Source organism: Physeter macrocephalus, chromosome 9 (genome assembly GCF_002837175.3).
Source record: "Physeter macrocephalus isolate SW-GA chromosome 9, ASM283717v5, whole genome shotgun sequence".
In the NCBI taxonomy this organism is placed as follows: domain Eukaryota; kingdom Metazoa; phylum Chordata; class Mammalia; order Artiodactyla; family Physeteridae; genus Physeter; species Physeter macrocephalus.
In genome coordinates, this window is record NC_041222.1 from 83,123,164 (window position 1) to 83,137,661 (window position 14,498).

General features: G+C 36.6%; 1 protein-coding gene across 8 annotated transcripts in view; it reads right to left on the minus strand.

Annotated features, from left to right (window-relative positions):
• Positions 1–14,498, minus strand: part of IARS1 (isoleucyl-tRNA synthetase 1) — a 94,541-nt gene that overhangs the window by 65,444 nt on the left and 14,599 nt on the right. For all 8 annotated transcript variants that reach the window (XM_024117188.3, XM_024117187.3, XM_024117186.3 and 5 more), the window contains exons 7-9: positions 10,699–10,846; positions 2,126–2,213; positions 1,580–1,640 (exon numbers count right to left, since the gene is read on the minus strand). In XM_024117188.3, the coding sequence (XP_023972956.1) occupies positions 1,580–1,640; positions 2,126–2,213; positions 10,699–10,846 (297 nt within the window). The remainder of the gene's footprint in view (positions 1–1,579; positions 1,641–2,125; positions 2,214–10,698; positions 10,847–14,498) is intronic.

The following is a 14,498-nucleotide window of genomic DNA, read 5'->3' on the forward strand; positions in this document are numbered from 1 at the left end:
CATCTCACACTGGTCAGAATGGCCATCATCAAAAAATCTAGAAACAATAAATGCCTGAGAGGGTGTGGAGAAAAGGGAACACTCTTGTACTGCTGGTGGGAATGTGAATTGATACAGCCACTATGGAGAACATTATGCAAGTTCCTGAAAAAACTAAAAATAGAACTACCATACGACCCAGCAATCCCACTACAGGGCATATACCCTGAGAAAACCATAATTCAGACAGAGTCATGTACCACAATGTTCACTGCAGCTCTATTTACAAGCCAGGATATGGAAGCAACCTAAGTGTCCATCGACAGATGAACGGATAAAGAAGATGTGGCACATATATACAATGGAATATTACTGAAGCTGTTATGAAGTGAGAGTGGCATGGACATATATACACTACCAAACGTAGGGTGGATAGCTAGTGGGAAGCAGCCTCATGGCCCAGGGAGATCAGCTAGGTGGTTTGTGACCACCTAGAGGGGTGGGATAGGGATGGTGGGAGGGAGGGAGATGCAAGAGGGAAGAGATATGGGGACATACGTGTATGTATAACTGATTCACTTTGTTGTAAAGCAGAAACTAACACACCATTGTAAAGCAATTATACTCCAATAAAGATGTTAAAAAAAATATTCATGTACCGAAATGTTCATTGCAGCGCTATTTACAATAGTCAGGAGATGGAAGCAACCTAAGTGTCCATCATCGGATGAATGGATAAAGAAGATGTGGCACATACATATAATGGAATATTACTCAGCCATTAAAAGAAACGAAATTGAGTTATGTGTAGTGAGGTGGATGGACTTAGAGTCTGTCATACAGAGTGAAGTAAGTCAGAAAGAAAAAAACAAATATCGTATGCTAACACATATATATGGAATCTAAGGAAAAAGAAAAAGGTCATGAAGAACCTAGGGGTAAGACGGGAATGGAGATGCAGACCTACTAGAGAATGGACGTGAGGATGTGGGAAGGGGGAAGGGTAGGCTGTGACAAAGTGAGAGAGTGGCATGGACATATATACACTAACAAACGTAGAATAGATAGCTAGTGGGAAGCAGCCGCATAGCACAGGGAGATCAGCTCGGTGCTTTGTGACCACCTAGACGGGTGGGATAGGGAGGGCGTGAGGGAGGGAGATGCAAGAGGGAAGAGATATAGGAACATGTGTATATGTATAACTGATTCACTTTGTTATAAAGCAGAAACTAACACACCATTGTAAAGCAATTATACTCCAATAAAGATGTTAAAAAAAAAAACAAAAAAAAACCACCTCAATGACTTTCCTGGGTGATGTGTAGACTATAAACAATACAAATATACACAGATTAAATCTTATCAATGTAACTGATTCCTTATGCAATTTGAGAAAAGTATTTAAAAATTCCTATAGGATTTTAATTATTAAAACAAGAAGGCAATAGAAACAGAATTTAATTTTTGTAATACTAAAACAGATTTTTGGATTTAGGCACACTTGTATGAACAATCTAACAATAAGACAATATAAATACCACTCCAGTTATCAAATACATGGGTTGTGGAGAGCTCCTGTGATAGAAGTCTCTAAGCTCACCTTTATAAAATAGTCAAACAGGGGTTTGTATTTCTTGCCTTTGAGATAGGCACCAGGAAATCTAGAAAAAAGAGAAAGGCAAAGTCACAATTAAAATTATCAAAGAAATGAGGCTGCAGCCACATCAAGTTACCATTCCCTTCTGGTTTTCTTGTTCCTAAATCATTAGTGCTGGAACGTGTGACCTGAATGTACTTGGTGTTAGTACTTAAAACTAAACCTGAATAATATAGCTTTTGGGCAATAAAGTATCTCACTTTTTTTGTGTGTGTGTGGTACGCGGGCCTCTCACTGCTGTGCCCTCTCCCGTTGCAGAGCACAGGCTCCGGATGCGCAGGCCCAGTGGCCATGGCCCACGGGCCCAGCCACTCCACAGCATGTGGTATCCTCCCGGACCGGGGCACGAACCCGCGTCCCCTGCATCGGCAGGCGGACCCTCAACCACAGCGCCACCAAGGAAGCCCAGTATCTCTCTTTTTAAAGCTAAAGACACACACATGCACGTGCACACACAGACATGTACAAATCAATGATTTGTATATTCACCTTTCAAGGATATCATAGTCACTCTCCAATTTATAGAGGGCTGATAATCTGGCTTCCATTAAAATGTATAATTTTCCTCTGACAGCATCTATGAGAGCAAGGGAAAAAGTGGACTTCAATGATATTCAGGGTTTGGCTTACGCTAAAGACACGCATCTGCATATTTTTCCCTCCAGTGGCTCCTATACCACCTGCATCCAATGTGCTCAGCACTGACAGAGGAACACCACAAAGAACGCTAGGGCACATGTGCTTTCCAAATACGAAAAAGACAAAAACATCAAATGCTGTTAAGGCAGCTCATCAGTTGTTGTTAACTGCACCTCTATTCATTTTAAGTAAATTAATCTTTATTTTCTCCTACCAAAAGTAATATATATGAGTGTAAAATCCGTAACATTAGCAAACCAATAAGATCACAAACCAAAAGTTTCCCATAATCTCATACTCCCCACCCCACCCCGCCCCCCGCCTCAACACTATCATTTCAGTGTCTATTCCTCCAGGTGTTTTTCTATGTATATATTAACATACATATTATGTAAACATGTAACAATAATTATGGGATATAACACAATACAGTTTTGTAATTTGTTTTCACATAATACATTGTGAACATTTTCTCATATGTTAGCACATATAGATTTTCTCATTCTTTTAAACAGCTCTATAGTATTCCATCTTATGGAGGTACAAGTTATTTTTAACATATCAATTAATGCTAGACAATTAAACTGTTTTCAAATTGCTACTGCTATGAACACTGGGATAACAAATATCCTTATACATGTCTTTGTACCCATACTGGAAACATTTCTGGACAATAGTATCCTAGGAAGAGAAAAGCTGAAACAAATGCATAAACATTTAAAATTTAATAGATACTGACAAATTGCCTTACAAAAATTTAGGCTAATTTAAACACCCAGATGTAAAGTATGACATACCCAAGAATATACTAAGGCTGTAAGAAAAATGAGCATCTATGGATCATTGTGAAGGCCTTTGCAATTCACTGAAAAACTACCACAAATAATGTTGCCACCCAACAGTTCTAACCTCACAGGAACTTCATTATAAGTGGAGTCTAGTATATTTTCTGAATAAAACACAACACATGGTCCAAGAAGTAAAAGAGCTGTATGCAGGCAGATGAATAATACGATTGAAATCGCAGCCAGATGGCCTTTATGGCTGTCAGGCTCACTAAGGAATGGCCATGACCCACAGGCAACACAGGAAACTTTTAACAGACAAAAATGCACTTGCAGGGAGAAGCAGCAGTAGACACCACAGCCAGGCTCTATGTGGAAACAGCTCCTTCCCAGTTGATATCGTTAGAAACCAACTCTTGGTCTTAGCTACTCCTAAGGCACAGCTAAATAATGATAAAAATATCTGACGCCCAACACTTTCCCATTCCTTTCTCAATATTCTTCCCTTGATAGCACAAGCTATTGTGAATCAAGTTAACTGTCTTGTAAGACAGATTCTTTTTCTGGCTATGAGTTTTTCTTTTCTTTCCCTGACTTCCCCCTGCTCCCCATAAACTATAGAAACCTGAAGGTACCAATCTTCTTTTTTCATATAAATCTCTATGGAAAGGGCCTCTTCGAGACTATGGTTAACTTGACACCAGGGAATATTTGAAAGGTACAGAGTTCTCAAATTCTGGTACCAATTCTATGATACTATGATGTATAGTAAGGAACAAATATTTGGTCCTAATCCCTGTTCTCGCAGAGCTCTTAAAACCCTTGGAATTTCCTAAGTGACGGGAACCAAAGGTGTCTTTTGTTACATTAATGGAGTGACTTTTGTAAAACCCCTAGGTAACCTAAGGATGGTGAACCAAGCACATGGCTACAGGGTTGGAATTTTCATCCTCCACCTCCAGCCCCCCCTGGGGAGTAGAGAGGGGTCAGAGATTGAGTTCAATCACCAATGGCCAATGATTTAATCAATTGTGCCCATGTAATAAAGCCTCCATAAAAACCCAAAAGGATAAGGTTTGGAGAGTTTCCAGGTTAGTGAACGTATCCACCTGCTATGAGAGTAGCCCACCCCAGTTCTGGGGAAAGAAGTTCCTGTGCTTGCGACCCTTCCAGATCTCATCCTATGCACTTCTTCATCTGGCTGTTCATGTGTATCCATTACAATCTCCTTTTATAATAAACCGGTAATCTAGTAAGTACAATGTTTCTGAGTTCTGTGAGTTGCTCTTTGGACCCAAGGAGGAAGTCATGGGTTGGTGAGAAGCCCAGGTGACAACCGGAACTTGTGACTGACATCTGAAAGGGGGTGGGGGTGCAGTGGCAGGGGGCAGTCTTGTAGGACTAAGCTCTTGACCTGTGATATCTGACTCTAGCTCCAGATAGCTAGTGCTTGAATTGATTTAAGTGCTTGGCGGTGTTGAGAAAACACATACTGGAGATTCGTAGTAGCAATGATATGCCACGCCCTTTGAATCTCAGGTTCTTCATCTGTAACAGGAGCATGATGCATAAAAGTATTATAATCTGAAAATTATATGAAATTTTTACTTTTTATATCTCTGTACAATGTTAATTTTTTGTGTTAATTTTAATTTTTATGTTTTGCGTTAATTTTTCAATCAGAAATGAAAATGGTCTTAGAGGTTATTTTTCTGATTAAATCTAATACTTTTTCAAAAACTTCTATTTTTACTCCAAAAAGAAATGTAGGACTTCCCTGGTGGTGCAGTGGTTAAGAATTCACCTGCCAATGCAGGGCACACAAGCCCTGGTCCAGGAAGATGCCACCTGCCACGGAGCAACTAAGCCTGTGCACCACAACTACTGAGTCTGCGCTCTAGAGCCCGCAAGCCACGACTAATGAGCCCGTGTGCCACAACTACTGAAGCCCGCACACCTAGAGCCTGTGCTCTGCAACAAGAGAAGCCACCTCAATGAGAAGCCCACACACGGCAACGAAGAGTAGCCCTGGCTCACCGTGACTACAGAAAGCCCGCATGCAGCAACGAAGACCCAATGAAGCCAAAAATAAATAAATTAATTAATTAAAAAAGAAAAGAAAAGAAATGTAATTTTTTTTCTTTTTAACCATTGCATTAAATAGGATAAAATGCCTAGGAATAAACCTACCTAAGGAGGCAAAAGACCTGTACTCAGAAAACTATAAGATGCTGGTGAAAGAAATCAAAGATGACACAGATGGAAAGATATACTACATTCTGGGAGTGGAAGAATCAATATGGTCAAAATGACTATACTACCCAAGGCAATCTACAGATTCAGTGCAACCCCTATCAAATTACTAGTGGCATTTTTTGCAGATCTAGAACAAAAAATCTTAAAATTTGTGTGGAAACACAAAAGATCTCGAATAGCCAAAGCAATCTAGAGAAACAAAAATGGAGCTGGAGGAATCAGGCTCCCTGACTTCAGACTATACTATAAAGCTACAGTAATCAAAACAGCATCATACTGGCACAAAGACAGACTTATAGATCAATGGAAAAGGATAGAAAGCCCAAACATAAATCCACGCACCTATGGTCAATTAATCTATGACAGAGGAGGCAAGAATATGCAATGGAGAAAAGACAGTCTCTTCCTAAGTGGTGCTGGGAAAACTGGACTGCTATGTGTAAAAAAAATGAAATTAGAACACTCCTTAACACCATACAGAAAAAAAACACAAAATGGATTAAAGACCTAAATGTAAGGCCAGATACTATAAATCTCTTAGAGGAAAACACAGGCAGAACACTCTTTGACATAAATCACAGCAATACTTGGATCTATTTCCCAGAGTAATGAATATAAAAACAAAAGCAAACAAATGGAACTTAATTAAACTTAAAAGCTTTTGCACAGCAAAGGAAACCACAAACAAAAGGAAGAGACAACTCACAGAATGCGAGAAAATATTTGCAAACGAAGAGACTGCCAGGGGATTAACCTCCAAAATATAAAAAACAGTTCATGCAGCTCTACATAAAAAAACAAACAAACAATGGAATATTATTCAGCCATAAAAAAGAATGCAACAATGCCATTTGTAGCAACATGGATGGATCTACAGATTATCATACTAAGTGAAGTAAGTTAGAGAAAGACAAATATCATATGGTTAGCACTTACATGTGGAATCTAAAAAATGATACAAATGAACTTATTTACGAAACAGAAAGACTCATAGACTTAGAAAACAAACTTATGGTTACCAAAGGGGAAGGTTGGGGGGAGGGATAAATTAGGAGATTGGGATTCATATATACATACTATTATATATAAAATAGATAATCAACAAGGACCTACTGTATAGCACAAGGAACTCTACTCAATACTCCATAATAACCTATATGGGAAAAGAATCTGAAAAAGAATAGATATGTGTATGTATAACTGAATCACTTTGCTGTACACCTGAAACTAACACAATATTGCAAATCAACTATAGTCTAATATAAAATAAAAATTAAATAAAAAACTAAAAAAAAAAAAAAAAAGTAGTATTTACTTCTACACTGGACCAAGAAGGAAATTCTGGGTAAAAAATAATCCTTTTCCTAGGCCAGGGGAAATAAGCAGATAAACTAGTTGCTTGGATATGTAGAAGAGGGGAGTAGGAATTGGTAAACTAAGACGTGTTCCACATGTTTTCTTATATTATTTTCCTCTAAACTCCTGAAAATATACTCTGGACCGTCACTCTGTCCACTTCTTACAGCTTCCTTTCCGGATCCCTTGCCTCAAGCCTTGGAATTCACCAACATGAAACAGGCATGGTTATCCTTTCAGGAGGCCCAAACAGCTGGATTATTTCCAGCTTTAGAAGTGCATTGGAAGCTAACTGGCTTTGTTGTGCTGTTTGAAACTCATTATCAGATTTCTCCTTCCCAAACATATCCTGCTACATAACACCATACCTATGTATTCACCACTAGAAAAGTACTTAGTAGAGGCTTTCTGGGTTTCTAAGAAATTTTATTAAAAGGCAAATTTCCCCAGGGTTATTAGCACATATGAGTGATTATGACATACCTAAGAACAGATTCCCAAACAATAAATCATAAGACATGTGACCAGAGAGTTCATGCTACCTCCCAGCCCCAACGGCTTTACTGATTCTAGTAAATACATTTATTTTTTGTATAATTTGTAATAAGTTTATTAAGTTATAAGTACAAACTATGTCCTGATTACTAATACTGATGTCTATTTAAAAATCAAAGTAAAGAATATTTTTAAAATAATACTTAAGCATGACTTAAGCACCTTTCTGAGAAAATTTCAGATGTTCTCTAATATTGTATCCAACTCAGTTTTCCTTAACGAATTAACTGTGTTCTATTTCTAGTGTGACCCATCTATTGTCTATTTATTTCCTCCTATCTATCATGATAAGACTTTTTAAGCATTCATTCATTTAGTTGATATTTATTGAATACTTATTTTCTTCTAGGTAATGGGTTATAAGGGCATAGCCCTAAACAGTACATATCCAGGCCCTGCCTTCACACAAACCCAGGGAGTTAAGAGATTTTTTTTGTTACTCGATAATAACAACATCCTTGGGAATTCCCTGGCGGTCCAGTGGTTAGGACTCCATGCTTCCACTGCCGGGGGCCCAGGTTCAATCCCTGGTTGGCGAACTAAGATCCCATAAGCTGTGTGGTGTGGCCAAAAACCAACCAACCAAACAAACAAAAAAACCTCAACTTTATCCTGATAATCTCTGTAGCTAGATAAAATTACTTGAACAACTTTACTAAAAATGCCTCTTTTAGAGGGAATGTACTTCAACATAATAAAGGCCGTACATGACAACCCCACAGCTAATATCATACTCTTTGGTGAAAAACTGAAAGCTTTTCCTCTAATATCAAGAACAAGATAAAGATGCCCACTCTTGCCACTTTTATTCAACATAGTATTAGAAGTCCTAGCTGGAACAATAGGGCAGGAAAAAGAAATAAAAGGTATCCAAATTGGAAAGGAAGAAGTAAAACTCACTATTTGCAGATAATATTATAGTACATATAGAAGACTCCACCAAAAACTCAGAACTAAAAAATAAATGGAGGGACTTCCCTGGTGGCTCAGTGGTTAATAATCTTCCTGCCAATGCAGGGGACACAGGTTTGATCCTTGGTCTGGGAAGATCCCACATGCCGCAGAGCAACTAAGCCCGTGTGCCACAACCACTGAGCCTGCGCTCTAGAGCCCACGAGCCACAACTACTGTGCCTGTGTGCCACAATTACTGAAGGCCATGCACCCAGAGCCCGTGCTTTGCAACAAGAGAAGCCACTGCAATGAGAAGCCCGTGCACCACAATGAAGAGTAGCCCCCGCATGCCACAACTAGAGAAAGCCCACGCACAGCAACGAAGACCCAACGCAGCCAAAAATAAATAAAAATAAATTTATTTAAAAAAATAAAAATAAATAAATGCAGTAAAGTTGCAGCATACAAAATCAATACATGGAAAGCTGTTGCATTTCTATACACCAATAATGAACTATCAGAAAGAGAAATTAAGAAAACAGTTGCATTTACAATTGCATCAGAAAGAATAAAATATGTAGGAATAAGCTTAGCAGAGGAAATGAAGGACCTAGACACTGAAAAGTTTAAAACATTGATAAAAGAAATGGAAGACACAAATAAATGGAAAAGTGTTCCATGCTCATGGATTCGAAGAATTAATATTGTTAAAACGTCCATACTACTGAAGGAACTCTATAGATTCAGTGCAATTCCTATCAAAATTTCAATGGCATTTTTCACAGAAATAGAATAAACAATCTTAAAATTTATGTGGACCCACCAAAGACCCTGAATAGTGCATGCAATCTTGAGAAAGAAGAACAAAGCTGGAGGCACAACACTCCTTGATTTCAAACTATATTACAAAGCTCTAGTAATCAAAACAGTATGGTATTGGCATAAAAACAGACACAAAGATCAATGGAACAGAACAGAGAGTCCAGAAATAAACTCACACATAAGACAATTAATTTACAACAAAGGAGCCAAGAACATACAATGGGGAAAGGAGAATCTCTTCAATAAATGGTGTTGGGAGAACCGGACCACTCTCTTATGCCATACACAGAAATTAACGCAAATGAATTAAAGACTTTAACATAAGACCTGAAACCATAAGATTCCTAGATGAAAACATAGTTGATAAACTTCTTGACATTGGTCTTGGCAATGTCTTTTTTTTTGCTCTGACAACAAAAGCAAAGGCAACAGAAGCAAAAATAAAAACAAACAGAAAAAATGTGGGACTACATCACACTAAAGCTTCTGCACAGCAAAAGTAATCAACGAAATGAAAAGGCAACCATCTGAATGGGAGAAAATATCTGCAAATCATATAGCTGATACGGGGCTAATATCCAAAATATATAAAGAACTGATACAACTTGATAGCAAAACAAACAAGCAAACAAACAAAAAAAACCACCAAACCAATTTAAAAAATGGGTAGAAGATCTGAATAGACATTTTTCCAAAGAAGACAATCAGATATCCATCAGGTACATGAAAAGATGCTCAATACCACTTATATCAGGGAAATGCAAATCAAAGCCCCAATAAGGTATCACCTCACACCTGTTAGAGTGGCTGTTTTCAAAAAGACAAGAGACAGCAAGTGTGGGCAAGGATGTGGAGAAGAGAGAATCTCTGCACTGATGATGGGAATGTAAATTGGTGTAGCCACCATGGAAAACAGTATGGGAGGTTCCTCAAAAAATTAAAAATACAACTACATATGATCCAGTAATTTAATTCTGGATATTTATACAAAGAAAATGAATACACTAACTTGAAAAGATAACTGCACCCCATGTTCACAGCAGCATTAATTACGATAGCCAAATTATGGAAACAACCTGTGTCCATCAATGGATGGATTGATGAAGAAAATATGGTATGTATATGTACAATGGAATGCTATTTGGCTGTAAGAAAGAATGAAATTTTGCTGCTTAAACCATCATGGATGAACCTTGAGGGCATTAGGCTAAGTGAAATAAGTCAAAGAAAGACACATAATATATTATCTCACTTTAATGTGGAATAAGAATGAAATCAAAACAACAAAAATAAACCTCATGGATACAGAGAACAGACTGGTGGTTGTTAGAAGCAGGGGTGTGTATGTGTGTGTGTGGCGGGGTGGAATGGGTAAAGGAAGTTAAAAGGTACAAACTTCCAATTATAAAATAAGGCATGGGGATATAATTTATAGCATGGCAACTATAGTTAATAATACTGTATTACATATTTGAAAGTTACTGAGAGAGTAGATCTTAAAAGGTCTCACCACAAGAAAAAAATTCTGTAAATATGTACGGTGATGAATGTTAACTAGACTTACTATGGTGTTCATTTCATGATGTACACAAATGTTTATTTTGTTGTAAACCTAAAATTAACATAATGTATGTCAATTATACCTCAATAAAAAAAGTAAAAAAAAAAGGGAAGAAATGTAAGCTTTCATTCTTTCCCAAAATTCATTAAAATTATTTTATTCATATTGATCATAAGTAACCAGGCTCACATTTACCTTTAATCTTCACATACTGCATATCTGGATTAACACACAGGGCAAGGTTACTAGGCAGAGTCCAGGGAGTAGTTGTCCAGGCAACCAAAGACATATTTTCATCTTCCTCCAAAGGGAAAGTTACAAATATTGAAGGATCTTGAACATCCTGAAATAAAATGAGATAAAGTATTCTTTTACAGATTCCATAGTAGTAGACATGGAAGAAAAACGAACTGATCCTAAAGAATAAAATAAACTTTTATTTTCAGAATAAACTGAGCTTTAAAAAAAATCTGCCATATTTGTAAAAAGAAAATACAAAGCGAGAAATTCCAAATACATTTTTTACATAAAGAAAATGCTTTAATAATTACCTTAGTAGTCACAAATAAAACATTTATAGTGTAGCAAGTGGGATACATAAATGAGGTTTCACTATTACAATGATCTATTTTATAAGAAGTCCATAAAGAATTTGGTAAATAAAATAACGATTTTGGAAAACAGTGTTATTCTTTATTTGAATTGAAGGGTATATGAGAATTCTTTTCAACTTTTCAGGAAGTCTGAAATTATGCCAAAAATTAAAAACAAACACAATCCTTAGTACACACTCATAGTATGGCCAAAGTGAAAAAAGACAGAAAATACTAAGTGCTGGCAAGGATGCAGTGTAATCAGAACTGTCTAGTGGAAGTATAATCCCTTTGGGGTTAGAGTGGGAGGCAATGAACCATGGTCCATGAGTCAAATCTGGCCGTTACCTGTTTTTATAGAGGCCAAGACTTAAGAATGGATTTGACAGGACTGACAGATAATCTGGCCAACAAAGTCTAAAATATTTACTATCTGGCCCTTTACAAAGTTTGCCAATTCTTGTACTAGGGCTAAATGTAAGTATACCTTATGACTCAATAATCCCACTCCTGGGAATGTGTATATATGATCCCCAAAAGACAAGTTCCAGAATGCTCACAGTAGTACTACTGATAAAAGCCAAAAATTGGATATTACCTAAATGTCCATCGACATTAGAATGGATAAGTTAAATACTAGACAGTAATTAAAATGATGATCTACAACTACACACAACATGGATGACTTTCACAAACATAATCTTGAGCAAGAGAAGCCAGATGCAAAAAAAGAACAAACTGTACAATTCCATTTATATTTAGTACAGAATCAGCAAACAATGAGGTTGGAAGTGAGGACAGTGGTTGCTATAGAGGAGTGGGGGGATACATGCTAAACTGAAGAGACCATGAGAAGGGAGAGCTTTTGACAGGTTGATAAGGTTCTTCTTTAACTTTATCTGGGTGCTGGCTTCACATATATATTCATTTTGTGCAAATATATGGAATAGAGCAAGTAAATGGAGGAGCAAAAAAATGTTGTCTTTTTAAGCCAGGAAATAGGTACTAAGATATAAAAATTATTAATTTTAGTATGTATAATAATAAACATAAAAAAATTAAAAAGCCACTAAAGGGAAATCTAAATAAAACATTAATAGTGATTTCCTTTGGGTACTGGGATTATAATTTTTTTCCCTCTTCTTTATATCTTCTATGGCTTCTAAATTTTCCACAATGAGCGTAAGACTCATAAATAATCACATCAACCAGACTTCTAAAAACTAAAAATTTAGACAATATAAAAACTAAATATTTGTATATACCACAAGTTGGTTTACCTTTCGGAAAAGTTGGAAGGACTGTCTTCTGTAACTCAATTTAGTTCCATACAGCTTGCTCTTTCTCAATAAGAGAATGTATTTATTTACTTATAGAAGAGTATAAACTTTGAAAACCCTAGGACCTAACAAGTTATAATGGGGCTCTAACATGTAAAAATTTAGTTACCAAAGAAAATTCCAGCATAGTACACAAGGATTTATATTACAAAATGTTTGGAGCAACACCAATTGTTACCATTTAAAAAGAAAAAAAAGGCTGTGCCCTCTGAACACCTCAAATATCTATCAAAAGAATGAATAAATAAATTGTAATCTATGTTATATGAAACACTATACAGCAGTTAAAAATAAACTTAAAGCTACATGTATCAATATGAAGAAACTTTAAAACATAATGTTTAGTATAAAAGGCAAGGTGCAGAATAAGTACAATGAATGAGATTTAAAAACTTGCAAACAACACTAAATACTGTTTATGGATACTTATATAGAAAATAAAAATATAAAAATATGCATGAAAAAGAAACACCAAATTCAGCATAGTGGTTACCTATCAGGATGTGAAGAAGGAAATGGAAAAGAGAAATGTGATGTAAATAAACTGTGGTATATTCACCTACACAGGAATTAGAACAAAAGATCCAAAACTACACATACATGGATGACTATCACAAACGTAACACTGAGTGAGAAAAGCCAGAAACAGAAGAATACATAGTGGATCTTTCCATTTCTTCAAAGTACAGAACCAGACAAAACTAATCAACTGCTATCTGTGACATCTGATGTATTTGAAATCAACAACAACAGATGCATTTAGTGAAACCCATGTTTTGTTTTTTAATTTTCTGGCCACACCGCGAGGCTTGCGGGATCTTAGTTCCTTCCCCAACCAGGGATTGAACCTGCGCCCTCGGCAGTGAAAGCACAGAGGACTCGCCACTGGACCACCAGGGAATTCTCCTCGCGAAAGCCATTAAATGGTATACTTAAGATTAGTGCATTGAATTATAGGTAAAATTTAACCCACCCCACCAAAAAACCATAAACAAAACAAACATAAAAATGAAGTACTTATTTCTATAAATTGCAGAGGACAGAGAAAATGTTAAATTAGATTATGGACATGTAATCATCAAAACTCAGATTGTGGGAAACTACAAGGTAATATCTGTTTCCCAAACAACAATTGGCAAGGGGGAAAAAAAAAAGAAAAAGAAAAACATAGAAAGAGAAATGGAGACCTACACATTAAAACAGACCTAAAAGGGGTTTCCCTGGTGGTGCAGTGGTTGAGAGTCCGCCTGCCGATGCAAGGGACACAGGTTTGTGCCCTGGTCCAGGAAGATCCCACATGCCGCGGAGCGGCCGGGCCCGTGAGCCATGGCCGCTGAGCCTGCGCATCCGGAGCCTGTGCTCCACAATGGGAGAGGCCACAACAGTGAGAGGCCTATGTACTGCAAAAAAAAAAACACAAAAAAACCCCCCAAAAAAAACAGACCTAAAAGACAACTATTACCATGTATGAACTTTCCTATGTCTCGATTAAAACAAAACAAACAAGAAAAAACAAAAAAAACCAACTAGAAATAACCTGAGGGGAAAAAAAAGATGCTGTTTATGAGACAAATAGAAATGTGAACACTGATGATAACCAGGAGTTAAACAACTACAGAATATTTAATATTAAGAATATTAAAAATGATTGATGATGGCTTTTTAAGGTGTGATAATGGTACTCTGGTAATGTTAAAGAAATATTTCTTATCTATTAAAGATATATAATGAATTACTTATTGATAAAATGATATGTCTAAAATTTGCTTTTGAAAAAGGGTCTAGGAGAAGTAAGTGGAGTGTGTAGATGGGGCAGGATTGACCATACAGATTGTAGGGGATACACGATAGGACATGGGAGTTAATTATTCTGTTAATTAATTATTCTGTCTACTTTTGTATATGCTTGAAATTCTCCATGTTAAAGTGTTTTTAAAAAGTAAGCAAATACAGCAATATATTAAGATTTGACAAAACTTAAGTCTTTGGTACTCAATAGTTAGTATATTATTCTCTACATTTTTATGTGCTTAAAATATTTTATTAAAAAAAACATAATAAC